This window comes from Anopheles stephensi, chromosome 3, assembly GCF_013141755.1.
Source record: "Anopheles stephensi strain Indian chromosome 3, UCI_ANSTEP_V1.0, whole genome shotgun sequence".
NCBI classification, from domain to species: domain Eukaryota; kingdom Metazoa; phylum Arthropoda; class Insecta; order Diptera; family Culicidae; genus Anopheles; species Anopheles stephensi.
Window position 1 is genome coordinate 46,863,825 of NC_050203.1, and position 21,799 is coordinate 46,885,623.

At 44.8% G+C, this 21,799-nt stretch overlaps 2 protein-coding genes and 1 long non-coding RNA gene across 4 annotated transcripts; 2 read left to right on the forward strand and 1 right to left on the reverse strand.

Annotated features, from left to right (window-relative positions):
• The first annotated feature begins 158 nt into the window (after window positions 1-158).
• On the forward strand, window positions 159-3,677 carry LOC118513297 (A disintegrin and metalloproteinase with thrombospondin motifs adt-2-like). Its single transcript, XM_036058873.1, has 7 exons — window positions 159-664; window positions 1,011-1,801; window positions 1,865-1,993; window positions 2,062-2,181; window positions 2,246-2,378; window positions 2,635-3,153; window positions 3,222-3,677. The coding sequence occupies exons 1-7, from the start codon at window positions 221-223 to the stop codon at window positions 3,483-3,485; spliced, it is 2,400 nt and encodes a 799-aa protein (XP_035914766.1). The 5' UTR covers window positions 159-220; the 3' UTR covers window positions 3,486-3,677.
• A 2,235-nt stretch (window positions 3,678-5,912) lies between these two features.
• LOC118511808 (carbonic anhydrase 2) lies at window positions 5,913-21,163 on the forward strand. Of its 2 annotated transcripts, none has more exons than XM_036055349.1 (4): window positions 5,913-6,550; window positions 16,490-16,905; window positions 17,995-18,066; window positions 19,856-21,163. In XM_036055349.1, the coding sequence occupies exons 1-4, from the start codon at window positions 6,517-6,519 to the stop codon at window positions 20,162-20,164; spliced, it is 831 nt and encodes a 276-aa protein (XP_035911242.1). In that variant the 5' UTR covers window positions 5,913-6,516; the 3' UTR covers window positions 20,165-21,163. The 2 variants fall into 2 exon arrangements, with proteins under 2 accessions (XP_035911242.1, XP_035911241.1); XM_036055348.1 differs by lacking the exon at window positions 5,913-6,550 and adding an exon at window positions 10,352-10,959.
• On the reverse strand, window positions 9,724-10,206 carry LOC118511809. Its single transcript, XR_004906176.1, has 2 exons — window positions 9,903-10,206; window positions 9,724-9,800 (listed from the first exon to the last, which is right to left on the reverse strand). It is a non-coding gene; the product is annotated as an uncharacterized LOC118511809 (long non-coding RNA).
• Window positions 21,164-21,799: the final 636 nt, after the last annotated feature.

Sequence of the window (21,799 nt, forward strand, 5' to 3'; positions counted from 1 at the left end):
GCGCATCTGTGCCACTGATCTCATTTGCCGTCCTGCTTGGTGCGTTGGAACGATGGTGGCCGCATAATTGCGTCACTGGTGCAGAATGTCAAAAATCCCCCCAAAAATCCATTTAAAACCTTCGGAAGGGCAGAATTTCTCCTGCAGTTGAGTTCAGGTACCGGTAGCCAGCGGATCAGTAGTAACGCTTCAACGTGTGTTTGTGAAGTGATCGTAAAACATGTGGCGAACGCAGTGCAGCATTTGGATTGTTGCCGTTTTGATCGTGGAAGTGATCGCCGTTCCAGCACACGTTCAACAGATGAAACAGCTGTTTCAAGACGGACTTTCGAGTGCAGAACGTGTACGGTATTTTGGCAGTGAAAGCGAAAGTGATTGGCCGTACTACGAGGTGGTGTATCTTGAGGTGCATCGTCCGAACGGGACGGAGGATGTGGAAGAGTTCGATCTGAGTTTCTCCTTTCGGAATGGTTCAATTGTACTACATCTAAGACCGAACAGTTTGCTAACGGTGCCGACCATGGTGCATACAACGGCACAGGAACGTTTTGCGAAAGAGCTTGGAAGAGATGATGATCAGGCGACGATCACGCCAGGCGAGCATTTTGTGCATAACGATGGGAATTACACTGCTGCAATTTCTTCCAATGGTGACGACCGATTTGTATGTACAGAGTGTTTCTCTTCTTGACCTAATGACCTCCTAGGATATGCCAGCCATTTCTGGCTTACTAGACTTAATCATACCACGTAGCTGGATAGTCAGTCCTTACTGCGGAGCGACCGGTCTGGATGGGATTTGGATAATGGTCCTGCCGTGTGAAGAAATAATGTCCCATTTGCCACTGTGCCTCCCAGTGGAGAGTGTAACATGGTTTAATTGTGTCAGACATCATCCAGACCGCCTCCTCGTACGCTCGACTGACTATCCAGTTACGAATAAAGCCAGAAATGGCAGGCCGAGACCTTTCGAGAATTTTATAATTTATACTATTGTCTACTCCTTTCAGACGGGGATATTGTTCCTCGCGACCGAGCCGTTAGAAATTCTTCCACTGGACCAGCCGTTACCATCTCTACCGCAATATCCGTCCTTTCGAAAGCCACATTTGGTAAAAGCACTGCAGTTTCTAACGACCTCCCCGGATGTGTCATACGAGCTCGTACGACGTCGTACACACAACGAGATCCATCTGCTGGGTGATACGCTTGGTCAGATGAATTATTCCTCTTCCGAGCTGGAGGAACTGGTGGACGCTAGAGATGGTCGCAATCGAAGTGCTCCTTCGAGAAATGGCAAACCTAAGCTGGAACTTGCCGTTTTCTTTGATGAAGCGGCCTACAAAACGTTTGGTCCTTACTTCGACTATAACGATGCGGCGTTACGAGACTTTCTGCTGGCGTACATCAACGGCATCCAGGCGCTGTACCATCATCCATCTCTTGGGCAAGGCGTTGATATAGCGTTAGTGTACCTTGAACTGATGCGCAGCCAGCCCACGGCGATGCCACACTACAACGGAGAGCGCAACCTACTGCTAGACTCGTTCTGTTCGTATCAGAACAGCTTAAATCAGGGCCGTTGGGATATGGCGTTGTACCTGTCGGGGTTAGATTTCTACGCGATTGAAAATGGTCGCCGCAGCGGAGGCACCATGGGCTTGGCAACGGTCGGTGGAGTGTGTTTAAGCGAGTACTCGTGCGTAATTGCCGAGTTTGGAGCGAGAAATGTGTTCGGTAAACCGTATCCTTCGTCGGGCTTTACATCCATCTTTATCGCGGCCCACGAGATCGGTCACAAGTAAGGGCGGTCGATCACAGACTCATCTGGCGACGAATTATATTCAATATTGTCTCTACTCAGTCTAGGAATGCATCATGACTCCGTTGGGAATAGATGTCCCAAGGATGGGTTTGTAATGTCTCCTTCGCGAGGAACACAAGGAGAAACTACGTGGTCTTCGTGCAGTGCCGATGTCATCTCACAGTTGAAGTATTACCATTAAAAAAGGTGAATTTTTGTAAAAGGCCTGACCTAAACGAATCTTTATTCATTTTCAGTTGGGCTGGTTGTCTTTTCGAAACGAATTCCAAAGTAGCGGCGGAATACGATACCACGAAATATTACGACCATCCAGGCCAGGCTTGGACAGCCAAGAAACAGTGCGAGGTGCTACTAACGTAAGTTCTATCAATGAAATTAAAATGCGTCTCTATCAGATTCATAGATCTATGTTTGCTTCAGCGATAAGGATGCCATACTGGCGTCTTCTGAATTGCCAGCAATTTGCCAGAACCTACGGTGTCGTACGCCTCATCGAACCGGATTTTATTTTGCTGGTCCCGCGCTTGAAGGCACTGACTGTGGGGATAGTAAGGTACTATTTTTATATGATTTCGGTTTAGAAGAGACGAATGTTAGTCAATAGCTTCTATAAAATGACTAAAAAATGATTTAGACTAATGTACAAAATATGTGACAAACAACCGTTGACGAAGCTTTTGAACATGTATTGCGTATTGCATACATTTAGGATGATCTGCTAGAAAGCAGGGCTCTTTGGCTCGTTCTGTGCATTTACTTTTTTGAAAAAAAGACGAATTAGGGAATTAACAAAAAAAATTCTCTCCTAGTGGTGCAAGGGAGGTACATGCACAAAGCAAAAGAAAAAGCCAACCAACATTGTACCGGGTGGCTGGAGCGAGTGGCAGGACGAGGACTGTGTTTCGGGCTGTCTGGAGCAATCGAAGGGATACAAGCGACGAACGCGCCGCTGCGACAATCCTGCTCCAGTGAACACCGACCAAGGCTGTGAAGGTGTAGCGCTGGACATTGCGATCTGTGACGATGGAAAGCTGTGCCGTGCAAACCGCGAACCGGTTCAGTTCTATGCCAATCGACGGTGCCGAGAGTTCAGCCAATTGCTTCCCCGGCTAGATCCGGAAGGTCGTGGAATTCAGGGCCCGTACGACTCGAAGCGGCTGTGGATGAGCTGTGCAATATACTGCAAACGGGCCGACAGCGATGCATATTACGCGCCAAGATTCGATCTCAATGATTTGGGCGTGGATTCTTACTTTCCCGACGGTACGTTGTGTCACCGGGAGAAGGGAACGGACTACTACTGTCAGCAGCATCATTGCTTACCGGAGGTTTGTATCTGGAAGTGGAGCATTAGATACATAGGATATCAATTGAAATCGATTAACTGTTCTTGCAGAACTTTAAAACTTCAAAAATATCTATCTGGACCATCACCGACGACATACCGGTCGCAGGGAACGCTTTGCCAATGGACATTCATTTCCTCAACAGTGCAATAATAAACTATCTCTCGTTGGATAAGAATATCATCCCGCTGACCGGTACGTGGACGCTAAAGCCGGAAGAGCTACCGAACGATGATCAATGGGTTGATCAGGATTATTTGGATCTTTCCGGCAACTTCAGGGTACAATCAAACCAATCAGTTGACGGGTTTTAGCAACAACTTTTGAGTAACATTACTTGTACATTATTACTGTTGAACCCCGTTTTCAATCCCGTTATTGTTGAAACTGATTGATTATTATTTATTAAATAAAGAGCTTGTATGACGGATATAGAGTTAAGAAAAAATGCTGTAGCATAATTGTTCCTTATTTTGGAAATGAAATTTCAAATCAATAAAGAGGACTGTCCCCTTCCTCAAGCCTTACTGTGAGAGTAAGCCTTACTGAATACTACTTTGATCACGAGACCGTACTCTCTTCAGCTAGGAACTTAATGGATAGATCCGCATGAGAAAAGCCTGTGTCAAAGATCTAGGCGTGTTTATTGATATGAGAATGTGTCTCGACGAACTGGTCGACCATGTCGTGGCAAGGTGCTACCAATAGCTAGGATTGGTTACACACATGACGCGGGAGTTCCGTGATCCCCTCTGCACTTAGTCGTTATATCGCTCCCTGGTTCGATCTCTAATAGAGCATGTGTGATGGCCTTCCTCGACCGGAGGCTGCTGGGATCGTGGTCTGGACTATATGACCAGGTGTCTGCTGTTCGGGTGGCCGGAGCACGCATTGCACATGCCAGATTTTTCTTCGATGTTGGAATCGATTGTCCAGCGTTCCTCTGGTTGGTGGGACATGGACGCTTGAGTCAGGCCTCACACAAGGAGCCCTGGATCTCATTTGGTTCGCGTGACCCTTTGGTCTGCATGAAACGCAACTCGGTTGGTGAGGCGTGTGATGCGGGAATTTCAGCGGCAGAAACATTGATGCGAGAAAACGCCTCAAGAGGAACTCTATCTGTGGTGCGTTAAAAGTGTATGTTAAATGTTTTTAAAACATTGCCAATTATCTAAAGAGGCGAATGAAGACTCAGTGACTCAAAGTCTCTGTGAAAAAAAAACGAATAAACAAACAATTAATGATTAATGATTAAGATGATTTAACAATCATCTGTCACCGAAAACTACGATAGGGCAAATCAGTCCACCGGTTTTAAATAAATAAAAAATTACTTAATATAGATCGACATAAGCGAATTTACTGTAAAGTTTAAAGAACATCTCGTTTTTTTCATTATCATACAGCAAGTCAGCTGATTGCTAACCATCGGTCAGGGTAGGTAACAATCAGCCGAAAACGTGACTTTTGTATTTGAGCAAGATATTTTAGCGCCACCAAAGCATGATAATCCACTTTGCAACTAATGGAAAAACAAATCTGACCGATGTTTTGGTGAATGTGTAAATTTAGGGACGAAACAGTAAATGATAACCACATACGAATGGGTTCTTACCGATACTAATAAGATTGCACCGGCCACGGCCGTCGATAGATCAAACGAAACAGAAAGACAAACATTGTTCGTCACACTTGTTTATGCTTGGTCGGACAACGTACGGGCTAGTTGCTGTGTCCGTGAGTCTTGATAAGTTTAGAAAAATATATGTATAGTACACCTGTAGGCATCACTATAGCCCAATAGCAATGTCCAGATAACCCATTCAGTATGTCCCCAATTGGTTGCTTTATCTCGGCTACTGGAGAGCAACAATCTTTAAGGCGGTGATAAAAACATTCAATTGTTTCATCATCAAATCAATCAAACTTGGTCTGGAAGGGATGTATTTATGGCTGCTTTGCGATATAAGCAAAACTGCCACCGTCGGTCAACGTAGCGAAGATTTTAGTCAATGATAATACTGTTGAACGAGCTGTTTTACAGATAAAAATAGATTGTTTCGAGCAGAAGACAGAAATATCCTACATTACTTTCGATCATTAGTTAATTTTGTGTAGTACAAAACGAAGGTTAACTGTTTGATCATTTGTCGTTCGAGATACATGTTTTGCTGTAATTCACATAAATACTTTATAGATGATAAGGAAAGCAATAAGGTCAGTTCGTCTTTCATAAACGATCAAGAGTAAATAATGATTACTGATAACGAATTCAATTATTTTTCAAAATACTATTTTATCAATGTGTATACAGTGTATGTGTGTGTGAGTGTGTATACAGCTCACTGTAATATGTTTTCCAGTATGCAAATGTGATTTTCAATTACCGTCGTCACTCGTCAGAGCGGACGGTGACAATCATTACCAGGTGGCAATAGAATCGGAATTGCAATAGTGCAAATACCTACACTCGCTCACGGTTGCACTCGATCAACAACGATCGCCCGTGAAAAAAAAGAGAGTAAAAGAAAGGAGATGGAACAATGGAGAGACATCGGAGAGGGTGAGCGAGCCGCGGAACGTTCGTTGCGTGAGTTTCCATTAATTTTCCGCATTCGTCGTAGCCATGAGCCGTGGTGGTGGGCTGGCTGGCCACCACACGAGAGATGCAACGTGCGTCGTCCAGGGTTCGGGTGTAGTGGTGCGGTTCCTCCGTTGCTGCTGGGCCGTGCATATATATGGGTGACGCACTGGAGCGCCTTCTCCAGATGAATAGTCGCCCTGGTCGCCGTGGTCGTTCATTCAAAAGTTCATTCCGCAAGTGCCAATCGAGCGAGCAGGTTGTGTGTGGCGCGCCGTCGAGCTATAATCAGTATCACCCGTCGTCAATCTATCCCGTTGGTTTCGCCTGTGTGTTGTTTCTGGCAGAAGACGGGAAAATTTCGTTCAACTGGAATCTGTTGCAATTGCCGTGGACCTAGTGGACTTAGTGGAGGAAACAGAATCTGCTAGCCTTTTCGCTCAGTGAAATCTGGTCGATACGCACGATCGAATACGCGTACTGTGTTGGACAGTGTTGTGAGCAGTTGTTGATAACAGCGGATAGCGGAAGGTGGTGCGTTGGAGTAGGGCTGTTCCAACGCACAATTGTAGTTGTGTGCGATTGTTTCGTGAAGCGAAAGAGAGTCGTCGGCCAGAGAGTCGGCAGTTGCCAGCGTCCAAGTTCAGCGTGTGTTTGTTGATTCGTTGTAAGCAGTTTGTTGTTACGGTGTGTCGGTTTACACGCTGCTGTTGCTGTTGTTTACATAGAGAAGAGGAAACCAGACCGATCCAAAGCTCCTCAAGATGTCCGTCACATGGGGATACACACAAATGAATGGTAAGTCTTGGTGTACCTTCATAGGAGCGAGAATGGACGGGAAATGATCAGTGATCGTCAGACTCGAGTGGAGTCTGTAAGCTTTTGTTGTCGATCCCGTGCAATATGAAGTGCAAGGACGCTACCACCGCTTAATCTGCGAATAATCTTGCCCGACACAGCAATTGCTTTCGATTGTAGATCTCGTGCGCTGCAGCGCTATCAGCTGTATCTGGCTGTTGCTGGAATCGGCAGGCAGTGTAAACCGCGTGAGAAATGCCCTCGACGGCATGGTGGCATAGTTATCAAGCGAGGGTCATTCAATCAATCACGCACCTGTTATCAGTGACGTTGTAAACAATGCTATTCAAACACCCTTTCGCCAAGGGATGAAACGGCTTATGTCATGATTTGTTTTCATTTCTGCTTGTCGTAACGAGGAATGTCCAGCTACGTCATCAATATCGTTACAGTATCGCTGTATCCCTATCGTAATTGCCAAGCCCGGCCACTGTTATCACTGGCCCACTGGTGCCCACTGGTCTTCTATACCAGATTCAAAAGTTTTTTCACCTATTTCTTCCAAAGTAAAACAGGCTAACTAGCTGTATATGAACTGAAGGAATAGCCGTGCATAAATATGACCAGATAATGTAATCAAGGTTTTCAAAATTTCTATGTTATATCTTTATACGCAAAGACAACATTTCGAGTTGTTTGCAACTGTTAAATAAAGTCACACCAACATTAACTCCTTCGGTGCAGAATAATACCCATTCTGTAGAATAATACATTAACATATTGAACATGTTAGTAGTATTTATTACGATCGCTTGCTGTAAACACATCTCCAAGTTGGACATCTTGATCAGAATGGAAGTCTTAAAAGTGTGAGTCTGAATTCTGTTGCTAAAAAATGTGAATTAGGACGCATATGATAATGAAAACCCCGGTCAATCAATCAAACGGTAGAGCTATCGGGCTACTCACAAGTGTCGCATCGATAAGTGTAACAATGTGAAGGACCAGCAGGACAGGTTAGCGTATTTGATTTGCATTGAGCATTCAAGTATCGATGACGATGTTTGGTTTTGCGATATCTTTATTTCTGAAACATTTGAACTGGGCCAAGGCCATGGGTTTATAACAAAAGAGGCATATTTGAATTGATAACGATAAACGATTGATTGCTAGGGGTGGACATGACTATAACAAGAGCATCCTTCAAGTGTTTTTCAAACATGTTTTTATCAAGAATTGTGTGAAAGTAAGAAATTTGTTTAAGAAGGTGGGGAAACTAAACATTTCCCTAGGATAAGAATATCAAAACAAATTCTCTTCTTCTTTCTTGGCCTAACGACCTCTAAAGTTAATGCCAGCCATTTCTGGCTTACTAGACGTATCGTTACCGCATAGTTGGATAGTCAGTCCTCACTATAGGGGAACGGCCCAGATGGGATTTAAACCCTAGTCCTGCCGTGTGAAGACCGGTGCCGCTGGTGCCTCGGCTACCGGACCTTCCCATTAGTTAGGAATATTATTAGCATTTAATGTACATTATCCCGGGTGGACACGGGTAAAAATCTAATGAAAATGTGCGCATCTCTTTGTTTGTGGTGTTGTTGGTAACCAGGCTTTGCTTGCTGTCAGTTCCCAAGCATGATTTTGATGATGATCGCTGCTGTTGACATTATCACCCCGCTGGCTGCCTATTCTGATGAGCTTTAAATTTCGATACCATGAGCGTACCCAGCGATCGATAAATGTTCCTGGCAACCCTGCCACCATCAAAATGTATCGATGATCCGGGAAGGTAGCTTTGAATGGTTGGGTGATCTAAACAAAATTTCTTATAAGCCTTTTTGCAACAGTTAAAGACCTCTTGTTTGATGATTTAAAATTATTGAAGTAGCGTTATTAAAGATTCAACTAAACTTGGAATTGCCTTTAAACGGTTTAACTGCTTCAAAGACTTTAGTTATACACAACACGTTGAATAGATTATGATCATTAAGTTAGGACGGACTGTTAGGCCTGTTAGGACTGTGGCTAGAACACTCCAAATAAGATGTGTCGTAATCATGACTGCTCACATCTCCTACGTTTTTGCTTATTGTTTATAGTATGTTATAATTTGTTTTAAAATCTTTCTATTTTTGACGATCAAACTATTATTCGAAGTTGTGTTGTTTGTTTCTCTTTTTTGTTTTCTCTTTTTCGAGTAGATTATTCGTTTGATATCAAACATATTAAAGAACCTCTAAGGAACGGCGCCGCTCTTTTGAAGGCTCCCCGAGACATTTAAGATGTATACAAAAAACGTTCAGAATTCTTCATTTTCTTTGACTATTCACTCTCAAGAGGTCTTGGGCTTCCATTACTCTGGAAAACCTTGAGATACTTGAGATAACCCATAGCTTGATGGTTATTCCTACATATAGGGAGATGGTCCGGATGGGATTTGATACCCGGACCGACTCCGACTTGCACCGACTGTGCAATCTCCTCGTCCATCAGATACCTCTTTACTGGATTAGACGTTAAAAATACGCGTGAAATCAAGTGTCAACAGTTACAACAAAGTTACAAATAATCCTTACTACCACTTCTGAATGGTTCTGCATTGTAACAAATAGATAACGTTGGCTTTCAAATTATCACATGACCAAAGCAATCATGTTTAATCAACGATAAATAGTAATTATTGTTTTTAGAGTGATTGATGGATTATTGATGAATCGCTTGAGTGATCCAAGGATTACAGGGATTTGTTTATGGCCGAGCGCCAGTAACACGTTGCCGTTGATATCGTTATCAGCAGCTTAACTTCAGACGAATAATCGTCAATCGTATTCAAGCGTTTTATGGCAGAAGTGTGGCCGGAAAGGAGGTACTTATAGCTTTGTAATAGAAAGAATTCTATATTTACACGTAGAACATACTGCTTAGGCATCTTAATCACTGAACGATCTTTCAATAATCGATTTTAATGAATAAATTAACAGTGGTCGTGCTTTAAGTGACATATTTATTTCATTTTGATCACCGTTCTCCAGTTTCCCGCAGTGGCTTCTTCGTCGATACATTTTATGACCAATTTAACGGCTTCTTTATAGGCTGAACTGAATGTTTACATTCGACAGAAACGACGCAAATCGATCGTTAAATTTGAGAGCGTACGATCATGGTTTTTATTACAATTAAGCTAATTTATTACATTGTGCGTATTGGTTGGACTCGAAAACATGTTTTTTTGTTTGGTTTTTCCTCTCTGCGGATGATAAGAAAATTTCATGAGATGATTAATGTTGAGAATTTCGCCTTTTCATTTAATCTGTTCTAAAGACAGGTAATTTGTTTGGTAATTACGGACTTCAATTTTCACAATGAAATTGCCTCATTGTTTCAGGCAAACTTACGACAAATGTGCTTTTCAATTACCGTCGTCACTCGTCAGAGCGGACGGTGACAATCATTACCAGGTGGCAATAGAATCGGAATTGCAATAGTGCAAATACCAACACTCGCTCACGGTTTCACTCGATCAACAACGATCGCCCGTGGAAAAGAGAGTAAAAGAAAGGAGATGGAACAATGGAGAGACATCGGAGAGGGTGAGCGAGCCGCGGAACGTTCGTTGCGTGAGTTTCCATTAATTTTCCGCATTCGTCGTAGCCATGAGCCGTGGTGGTGGGCTGGCTGGCCACCACACGAGAGATGCAACGTGCGTCGTCCAGGGTTCGGGTGTAGTGGTGCGGTTCCTCCGTTGCTGCTGGGCCGTGCATATATATGGGTGACGCACTGGAGCGCCTTCTCCAGATGAATAGTCGCCCTGGTCGCCGTGGTCGTTCATTCAAAAGTTCATTCCGCAAGTGCCAATCGAGCGAGCAGGTTGTGTGTGGCGCGCCGTCGAGCTATAATCAGTATCACCCGTCGTCAATCTATCCCGTTGGTTTCGCCTGTGTGTTGTTTCTGGCAGAAGACGGGAAAATTTCGTTCAACTGGAATCTGTTGCAATTGCCGTGGACCTAGTGGACTTAGTGGAGGAAACAGAATCTGCTAGCCTTTTCGCTCAGTGAAATCTGGTCGATACGCACGATCGAATACGCGTACTGTGTTGGACAGTGTTGTGAGCAGTTGTTGATAACAGCGGATAGCGGAAGGTGGTGCGTTGGAGTAGGGCTGTTCCAACGCACAATTGTAGTTGTGTGCGATTGTTTCGTGAAGCGAAAGAGAGTCGTCGGCCAGAGAGTCGGCAGTTGCCAGCGTCCAAGTTCAGCGTGTGTTTGTTGATTCGTTGTAAGCAGTTTGTTGTTACGGTGTGTCGGTTTACACGCTGCTGTTGCTGTTGTTGACATAGAGAAGAAGGAACCAGACCGAACCAAAGCTCCTCAAGATGTCCGTCACATGGGGATACACACAAATGAATGGTAAGTTCCGATGGAACGAGAAATGATCAGTGATCGTCAGACTTGTTCCGTGAGCTTTTGTTGTCGATCCCGTGCAATATGAAGTGCAAGGACCACCGCTTAATCTGCGAATAATCTTGCCCGGGGCAGCGCTATCAGCTGTATCTGGCTGTTGCTGGAATCGGCAAGCAGAGTAAACCGCGTGAGAAAAGGCCCCCGACGAGATGGTGACACAGTTATCTGGCGTGGGTCATTAAATCAATCACGCACCTGTTATCAGTACCAATTCAACAAAAAGCAAAATCGTGCGAGGCTTGCGCCACCGGTCGGTTTGTTTTTGTGTAGCGGAAGTGTACAAGGTTTTGTCCAAAATATTAACACCAAGCGTTTGATAAACCGTTCGAGTTCGAGTGCGACAAGGGGTGAAGTGTTTGTCCATGTACGCACGACGTTCTCGAAGCTTCCATTAACACACTGCGCAATGGCTCAATTATGATGATGAGAAACAGGAAGCGGGACAGTAAAAGGTGAATCGCGTCTTCTCTATTGACACAGCTTTGGCTAAAAGATGTAAATTAGCTGCGTTGTAAGCATGAATGGATGCCATTTATTTTAGTGGCCGTAACACTTTCAGATGTATTACACAAGACCTGTTTCACAGCCAGGCAAATTGATTTCAATTTTTCTGTTTTATTACCTTCCAATGATCTGTCAACTGTTGAGATAAGTGGGATGTTATCGTGCACGAATCTGCTGGATGTTTATCATCATCCCCCGGATGGTATGAATGCTGCTGGCAACAATTCAATTGACAACGCAATCCACCATCCAGCAGTCGATTGGACACAAACAAAGCTGTAAATTTTACATCAAATAATTTAAATCTTCGGTCCCAATCGTTCGGCCCATCTCGAGTCAGCCGAGAACTCGTTCGAACCGGCCCGGATGTTGATTGGTGCAATTGGTATAAGCGTGTTGCGAACGCGTTCTGGCCCCGGTGATCATGCGCCTGCAGGCTGAATTTTGTTGCGATTGCAAAAAAAGAAGACAATCGAACGTTTCGCCATTGGGTGTTGTGATAGCATTGGGACGATGCTCATCTGGTTTTCGTGTTTTTTTTTTGCGTGTTCCCCCGACTGCTATCACGGTTTGGATGATGCGTGATGATTTGGGCGGAATGTTCCCGATCATCGGCACAGTGTTTTGAAACGGTTTGAAGGCTATTGTGTGGCGGGTGTTGTTGAGATGGTTGATGGTCGATGAAAACCATAACAATAAATCGTTCCCACCGAGATACGATCGATTAGTTTGCTGATGCTGATATGCACTTAAGTACAGTCGAAATTGTGATTGGCAAATAATAGCACCTGTTGCGTATTACGTTGCCACATCAAACATTAAATTTAATTTATATACAAGACTTGTATGGATTCAGAAGATTGTTTCCATCCAGGAGTAGGCGGCTAATCAATCTATTTAATTGGTGTTGGGTTTGTGTTAAGTCCTAACCAGCACCTGGTTAGGATCTCATCCCTCTGGTTCAGCGTATTCAAGATTCACGTGTTCTTGTTACTGCCTGTTGAATATTTTATTCTTATGAACCTAACAGGTTGAAGTTGAAAACATGATTTACAAAAAAATACATCCCAGATCTTCAACGCAGACAACATTATTGAGCAGTTAATAGTTTTTTCTCTTGCAACCACCTTCGAGCATGTGCTTATTGTGCTCGTGCCCACACCAGCTTAGGGCTTCAATTAACTAGCTGCCGCCAGGTTGGAAAACTTTCTTCAAACGATCATCTTGGCGCTCTCGACAAGCTCCAAACCGCAGCTGACTCAATCAATCAGTGCGCGTCTTTAAACTTTCTAATTGCTTCAATTAACGCCACTCAACCGATATTTTTTGCTGGTGGACGACTCCCTTTTAAAGCGCGGCCATGTTTGTGTGAGGATTGTGCACCGATCGGTACGAGATCATCCTACCTGCAGCCAGTTGCCACACGTTGGATGCTGCTGGATCCGCAGCCGTTTGCCGTTGGTGTGTTGGTGCGATCTTGGCCATCTCCCTGGAACCGGTACGCGAGACTGTAGAAATATAAACAAAAAGATCGATGTCAGCTCGCTCCTCTGGAGGATCACGAAGCGAGGCAAAGCGGGAACACCGTGTAAAGTCACTGCCATGGAAACGAACGCGTTGATGCAAAAGGTGGCTAAAACCGGTTCGCGTAAATTCCGCACCCGTAAAGCTCTCGACCCCCACCGCTCGGTGGCTTCCACGCAGCTTTCGACCGTGCCGTCGCCGACCGACCGACCGACCGACCGACCGGTTTGTCGCGCTTAGTCACGTGATAAGAAATTCCATGGACCGTCACCGCGGCGCAGCACTTTGCCATTAGACACACGGGACGGTGCTTTTCTATTCTCGATCGAAAACCCATGTACCGGTGAGGTTCCCCTTCCAAACGTGCGTCCGCGTCGCCGACTCACTGCGAAGTTACACCACACTTTGCAGCACGTGCTCCGGGCCAGGCTGTTGTGTTCGGGCATACAGCTTTCCGACGACCGGTGTACGACATCTAATATCGAAAGATCGCGGAAATGTACGACCGCTGGCTTTTGGCTTTGTCGGTGTCGGTACTCGGTGACGATTGAGCAAAAGGTCATGCATTTCATCACAAAATGGTGTGGACCTTTTCGAGATCTTATCGTTCCGTTGGCAGCAAACATTGATGAGTAATAAAGCGATCATTACTAGAGCTTGGAATGACCGCTTTTCGTTTGAAAAACTAATGTTAGATGCGAGGACACAAACAGTTCTTCTAAGGTACTGTTTTTCTCCTTTTTGTACACGTACATCAAGATGGACAAAATAGAATTGTAATTTTTTATCATCAAGTGACTGCTTATATGACGCCTTTAAAGTGTTTACTCATATCCACCGTAATATATGGTTATTTTTTTGTCTGACATCCAACAATGCTTCTGATTGCTCGGGCACGAATGATAGTAATCATCCAAATAGCTCCCAAACGATAAACCCGTGACGCATTTGCTGTGTATACTTGTTTTTCACCCCCGTGTACGGGTTGGGCAGAAGCTTTTGCCCTTCCATCTCTCACATCCGCCCCTCGCGCACAATAGCCACGCCATCCTACGAAATTACGGTGTCCATCTCAGTGTGATATATGATGTGCTTGATAAATGAAAATTATTAGGTAGAGTCAGCACCAAACGACACGGCCTTAACGATCCTCAAACACTATTGCACGTCGGTTTTGAAACTGTGCGGCCCATTACTCACGGGATGGTCGCGACTGATTAGGCGGTCTTGTGACATTTACAATGCGCTACGCGAACACACGTGATAAGAATGTTTTACGGGGTGTGCTGGGGGTAGGAAACGGGCATTAACAAAAAAGTTGCAAGACAAAGTTGTTAAGACTTCTCGAAAGCGACTAGCTCTGGAGCGTGCCAAAGATTTGCTTAAAAGTGTGACTCCACTTACGGTGGAGTGTAGTTTCGAGTGTGGAATTGATGATTTCGAAACTAGATGAATTAGCTTGAGATGCAACGCAATTGAGACAGTATTAATACGCTGTTAATATGTTAGGATTGTTTGTCCCGAGACCTGGCCCAGGTTTTCTGTGAGTGCTCTTATCCCTTTAGAATTATTGTGAGATCTTCAACTTTATAGCTGGCTCACCATAAAAAGGGATTTACAGGCGCCAGACACTCGATGGTTTGATATTTATTTTAGAGCCTGTTTATTTCATTTGCCCAGGAGATCTTCTGCAGATTGTTTCTAATTTTTACTTATACCCCTCAACAACCTCACAATTTATTAAAGTCGTAAAATTAAATTAAATAATTAAAGATTTAATTCCACTGCACCATCTCGGCTCGTATTTAGGTAGCGTGTCTGCAGCCATTATCCGGACGTGTCAAATAGATTGGCTGAATTAGATTTAATCAGCACTGTCACGAACGTATGCAAGGGCAGCACAGCGCCGAGTTTTTTTCCACCCCATTCTTCCCGTTTTCTTCAATGGGTAGAGGTCGCTGCGAATAGTAATTGTAAGGGTATCGTAAGCGGTGGTTCATACAGATCAAACGAATCGTTTGGCTTGACACAACGTTTTGATTGACGTCAGCTTCTGCCGAAGCAAACAGATCGTTGTTTTCGTTCGATTTCATCGCCTCCGATCACCGAGATCGACCGCGTCTCAATATCGCGTCTGTGGCGAAAGATTAACCACCGCCGTTGAATGACGGGCGATCAAAATATAGTCATCATCACCTTTCATCACGCAATGTGCAGCTTCAAATGTGCATTTGACGGACGGTGGTTTGCGATTTTGGGCAAAAGTAAATAACTACATAAGCCAATAAGACAAAGAGCCTGCCCCGCACCGGCCGTTAACATTCCCTTCATTTCAGGGCTGAGTGTGAATAAAAGCAAAACATGAATCCTCACGCTATAAAGTGGGGAAATTATCACACTGTCCTTCTTTCTTATCATACTTTATTGCGTCAATCATTGGTGGCAATGGTAAGTCGGGGTAAAGATTTGTGCCGAGTAGCAGAACGTTGCCAAGTGGCGTTTTGCCACTTAGTGGTAGAACAATGCACCGAGACGAGTTAAATCCGGGCCTGAATTAAGGCCAATCAAGTGGTCGCTCGAAAGAGGCGAGCGAGAGGGAACTCATTCAGCCTCCAAGTAGCCACAAAAGACATAAAGCGTCTCCAGGAGTGTCATTTCTTTTTCTTCGTTGCATTCGTGCGCCGCCATCGGTCACGATGCAAGGGTTGGAGTTGCTCCGTTGTTGGGTGTTGGTTGGCCGGGTCAGACAGATTTTCTACCGCTTCCCCCGGATGCATCGTGATCGGTTGCACTTAATTGTATATCGGAAATGTGCTGGGTTATGCAGTGCAGTGTCTGTTGGCCTCAACAAAAGGGCCTGCAGCAGCGAATATTGAGATTCCCATTCTAAGAACTGTTGGCGAAATCGTGCTCAAGTGATTTTTTGCTCGTTTTGCAGTTAAAGAGAGAATAAGGCAAATTAGCGTAATGTTGTTTTGAACTAGCTCCACTAGCAGGCAGGCCCTAGCAATTAGCGGGGTTGATTGAATTGTAGGGAAAAGCAATTATTTAGATTCAAAACAATACTGTTTAACGATGTTGCAGCTCTAAGTGATTGGGGGCGATGTCAGGCAAAAAAAAGGTGATCCCCTTGTGATGATTACACATACGAAATGCGGCACGCGAATGGCAGCCGCCCATTATCATTACAACGCTTCTACAAGTACATTCTGTGCTTGCTATACCCTTATCTCCCGGCTATTAAGAAGAACAGTATTATTGGTTGGACACTTCGACCCATTGTCGAGGGGAATCAAACCGTCCGTGAGACATGATGAATGACTTCGTCAATAAATAAACGAAACGGAAATTAATCAACACGTTGGTCCCGGGCCATTACTCCTAGACCATTAGAGTTATTACACACAATTGTTTATACATCGTTTCGTTTCTTCTGTACCGCCCGCAGGACCACAGAAATGGCCGGAAATGTTCCCGCAGGCTCGTGGACAGCGCCAGTCGCCGGTCGATATCGTTACCTCGAAAACCCAAAACTCGGGCGATCTGCAGGAGAACCCACTGCGCTGGACGTACGTGCCGGAGAACACGCGTAGCCTGGTCAATCCGGGCTACTGCTGGCGGGTCGATGTGAACGGCAAGGGTTCGCTGCTGACCGGAGGCCCGCTGCAGAAGGAGCAGTTCATTCTCGAGCAGTTCCACTGCCACTGGGGATGTTCGGATTCGCGCGGTTCCGAGCATACGGTCGATGGGGAATCGTTTGCCGGCGAGCTGCACCTCGTCCACTGGAACCAGAGCAAGTACAAGAGCTTCGGTGAAGCCGCGGGCCATCCGGACGGGTTGGCGGTGTTGGGAGTCTTTCTGAAGGTAGGTACAATGGCTGTTTTTGGAACTAACTAGAATTACAGTTTGCGGTAAAGAAGTTTTCGATCGATCGTTACACCTCGGCAGAACCCTTATTGGCAGCTCAGTGTAGTGACGTAGTGACGTATAATCCAATTGTACCCAGCACCTGATGGGTTTCAGTAGTTAGGTAACATTTTGCATACCTTTAGCAAATAATAATCGATTTCTTTTTTCCCGAGCTGGTCATTTTTGTGGTTTGTTTTTCGGAACCACAAATCTTATTTGCTACGTATCCAATATTAATTCTAGGCCATCCAGTATCGATGGTTTTCAGCGCTTATGTAAGCGTGTAAAGTTTTTCTTTTAGACACTCACTTACGATACAATTACGATACCGTGGCCGTAAATAACCCTTTGGACCCACCAGACCAGTGCCCTTAGCACAAATTGCGTTGCGTGTCGAAGAAAACGAGAGAAACTTTGTACGGTGATTATATCTCACCTTGTCTATGATCGAGATCGATCTCACGTGGTAATCTCTAACCTGATCTCGGTACTTGGCCCGGTACTGTACGCGAGTTGTGATGCATTCACATGAAAAATCACTACAGACAGACGAGGATGCTTCAAGGGTCATTTGTGCGGTAATATGATCAGAAGGATAAATTGCTTCTGATGTTCGGAGTGGCTCTGTTTCGCGTGCCCTTCTCAATGTGTGCCATGAATATTTTTTTAAGATTTAATGCACATTCAGGATTATAGTTGATTGAATATTTTTTGAGGTGGATCGGGGATCAAATCCCATCTAGATCGCCTCTCTGTACGCAGGAGTGACGTTCCAGCAACGGGTAAAATCAAGTCACGCAGAACCAGCAATGGCAGGTCCAGGTCCACTCGAGCTTCTGGAGCTAAGTAAGAAGAAGATTTATTTTTTTAAATTTAAATTATACCTACCATGGCGAAATGTCACCACACGTCTCGGATTACATTAAGATGAAACGCAATTCAGCACAGTGCATAGCGCAATAGCTAGACCAACAAGTAGAATAAAAAACACACACCCATCCCCGGCGCACTGTACTAATAGAGCATCTCTTTATGCATTCACAGGTCGGCAAGCCGCATCCGGAGCTGGATATCATCGCTCGTCTGCTTCCGTTCATCACCCACAAGGGCGATCGCGTAAGTATCGGACGGACGGCCATGCGTCTATTTGTTTGAATCTCAATACATTCCGCGGTCCCAGAACGAGACACAATGCCATGGCCCATTGGCCCAGCGCGGGCGGGTGACCGGGAGGGAGGGTTTGGGATAAAATATTCACATTACATTAAAGGTGCTGTTACGTGATACAATTCTCGCCAATGTAATCCAACCCTTACCAATCGGACTGCATCCGGAGTCCGGAGACTCACGCCATGCGGGGCGTGAGCCAATGCTTTACTCAAATTGTTTCTAACCGTTTGTTTACAGAAACAATCTATAACGAAGTGCATACGGTGCTCTTCGCCACGACTATCGGAGCAACGGGACGGAACTGGTTCAATTAAACTAAAACCGATGTGCACTTCGTCATTCGAAGCGTCGTGCAGTGACCCAACCCCCATCCATGCAAACATTCCGACGCATTCTTAGCCCTTCCGTTCCGTTCCGACCGGGTGTTTGTAGTTTCACGTGCGATAAGTGACGAGAGCGCTCAGTAAACAACGCGCGATTGTGCTGCTCGCAACTCGTCCCAGCTTGATGGACAGGTTATGTTTTCCGCTTTTCTCCTTCATAGGTCATCGGCAGGGCAGCCGCACTGCTTGCCTGGCATGTTGGAGTTGTGCGGAATATATGTGGAGCGTGCATGCCTGCATCGCTCGGGAGATCCCAGGCCCGATCGCAGGTGCGGCTCAGAAGGGGTATCTGATTATTGCTATTAAGATAGGTCAAGTGGTGGAGCAATTTAACGTACGCTGACGTACGCAGCGTCTCGAGTGTGGCTCGAGACAATCAAGCTATTTACAACACGGATAGTAAACTATTTGCTCAAGTGTTGATCAACAGTACTTCTTGAGTGAGACAAGGTTAAGCTGTACTGTCCACCCGGGAGAAACGCTTCGCGGATCTGCTTGAATCCGGATACTGGGGCATTGCTATACTAGAATGACTGATTTAGCCATATCAGATGCTCGTAAAACGATAATGGAGAGGTTAATAACGAATTGCACTTCAAATTCATTCAAGCCCAATCTAGACGATTCTGAGGAGGAAAGAAACTCAATTAATCATTTTACCTACTGTAATAAATCCGACAATGAAGTCAGATGACCGACATTGACGCGATCAAACCGTGCCGTGATTCAAACTTCATGCATATCACCATCTAGGGCCGCGCTGCGAATAACGCTGTCCCGTGTCGGTAACCTTGAGGCAGGAAACGAGAGTGTGTAACTGATCTCCACCGGCACCATCGCCCGACCAGGCGGGGATTAGTGCAACAAAAAAGTGCACCGTACCGTACCGTACGACCCGCAGCCAGGGGGGAGGCTGGTTGGTTCAATTTGTGTTTCACATAATTTGTTCGCCGCGAATGACTGTCCATGAACCCAGTCGCGATCAGTTTGAATTAAATGAGATCCTCCAGCGTCAACACGTCTGAAGCGCGTGGGGAAGCTGTAGGATTCACCGGTGGTGAGAATGTTGCTGGTGATCGGTGGAATTGATCAATGCGTTGTTGCCAAGCCTTCTGAAAGAAGGGTTGTATCGGGCGGAAATTAAGAAAACGCTGTTTACTGTGTAGGATCCACTGAATGCCGGGGCAATTACAGGCCCCTTTTACTCATTTCAAAGCTCATCATTATTCAAAGCGATCGGAAACAGTTTAAGAGTGATAGGGAAACGAGGTGGAATTGTCCCTTGAGTAGATATTCATGTAAGTGCCTTTATTAATGTGTGTCCGTGTCTTTCTTCCCGCTATTGTCCACAGGTTACACTAAACAAACCACTTGATCCGGCCCGTTTGCTGCCGGAGGGCAAGGCGTACTGGACCTACCTGGGATCGCTGACCACGCCTCCGTGCTCGGAGTCTGTCACCTGGATTCTGTTCAAGGAACCGATCGAAGTATCGCACGAGCAGCTGGAACTGTTCCGTGAAATGCGGTGCTACGATGCTGCCGAAGAGTGCCCATGCGATGAAACGCTCAACAAGCAGTTCGAGTACGGCAAGGTCATTAACAACTTCCGTCCACCATTGGAGCTGGGCAACCGGCAGCTGCGTGAAGTCGATAGCTACTAGAAGCAATCGGACAACCGACCAGTGCAGACTGGCTGGTTCTAGCAGCAGCAGCAGCAGCACATCAGCATAAATGTAAAAATGACACTCGGACCAGGTCGATCTGTGACCGACCCATGTAGTGCAATGCGCGTCAACGCACCGTTCGAGGTTCGCTTATGGTAATCGTGTTTTAAATTAGATTCATTCGCCCGCCGCAAGCAGTGTGGGCAAAATGTTTAACGTAGAGCAGCCAGCAGGAAGTCCTCAATCTAGGTCTGTTATCTTTTCGCCAGTGAAATGGATTACGGTCGTATACGTGTAGAGGAACTGCAACTAGGTGTGCAACTGAGGTGGATTTTGTCACGGTAACCGAAGACAAAACAAAAAAAAAAAACTAAATGAGGGACAAATCAAAAGCAATATTTATATAAAATGTCGTTATTCATTGAAATTGCAATAGAGTGTATTTACGCAAATTGAATGATAGAGGGGGTACGGCAGCGTCAAAAGCCATACAAGGATTAAATATCAAACGTGTCCGTTAGATAGTCTAGAATTTCGGTTAACCTGTGCAAAAGAAAACCACAAAAGATCAACTCTATGCTGTCTGGCAAGGTATGAAAATGTACTGCAATTCCTGCAAGCGATAACGTGTGTATCGAGGTGAGCCTGAACGTACAAAACAGATGCGATGGCGATTATAGTATTGTTAAATATGCGTTTGAGCAAAGAAGTATATCTATTATGTGGCGTCCATCGTGCGCTGGGAATCAAGAAAGTCGATAAGTTAACACAGTAGGTGAACATGTAGTACCCTCAACATCCGAGTGCAAAATACGTATACAACCAGGCTGACAGCTGACCGTGAGGGTAAGGCCATCATTTGCATGTTTCCGAACTAAGGGAAAATTGTTGATTGTTATTGAAAGTTTTGAATGCTAGTTGGATGCACTACCACTGAAAAGTTGTTGAATATATCTTAAAAGTAATGTTAATAAAAGGGTGAATGCAATAGTACAATTGAATAGAGTTAATACATTAATTACACGAAAGAAATGAAACATTGGGTGAAGAAGAAGTATGGCGATCAATCATGGAGTATGGAGTAAACATTTTGAACGCTTCTTTTGGAAACATATTTGAGTTATTCGAACACCATTAAAGCATTTTTTTACGTCCAGTTTTGAGTAATTTACAGAAAGACGAAAGTCATGTGTCATAGTGGCCCTGTGACTGAAGGGATGCGGCGTCAGTCTTTTATAGGGGAGAACCGTAAATTGAATTTTTCTATTTCTAATTACTTATTCATTTTCTTCTTGGCCAGCTCGATCCAGCGCTGGATTCATTTTATCGCATCGTGGTCTTGGCTTGTTGCAGAAGTCCTCGATACTGCTAACAGTTTAGCGCCGTCGTCTGCCATAGCAATAACTAGGCCTTTCTAGCAGACAATTTTTCGCCAAAATGTGAACCTAAAAAACTTTATGGACTAGGCAACATGATGATGACATGATCAATCAACCCGTTCGATCAATTTCAGTTTGTTCTACCTTCCTGATTAATGTTCCTCTGGAAACATTAATTGAATATTTAAAAACTTGTTCAATTTAATTAACGTTACGTTATAGGTTACTTATGCATTGCTTATTTCGTGCAATG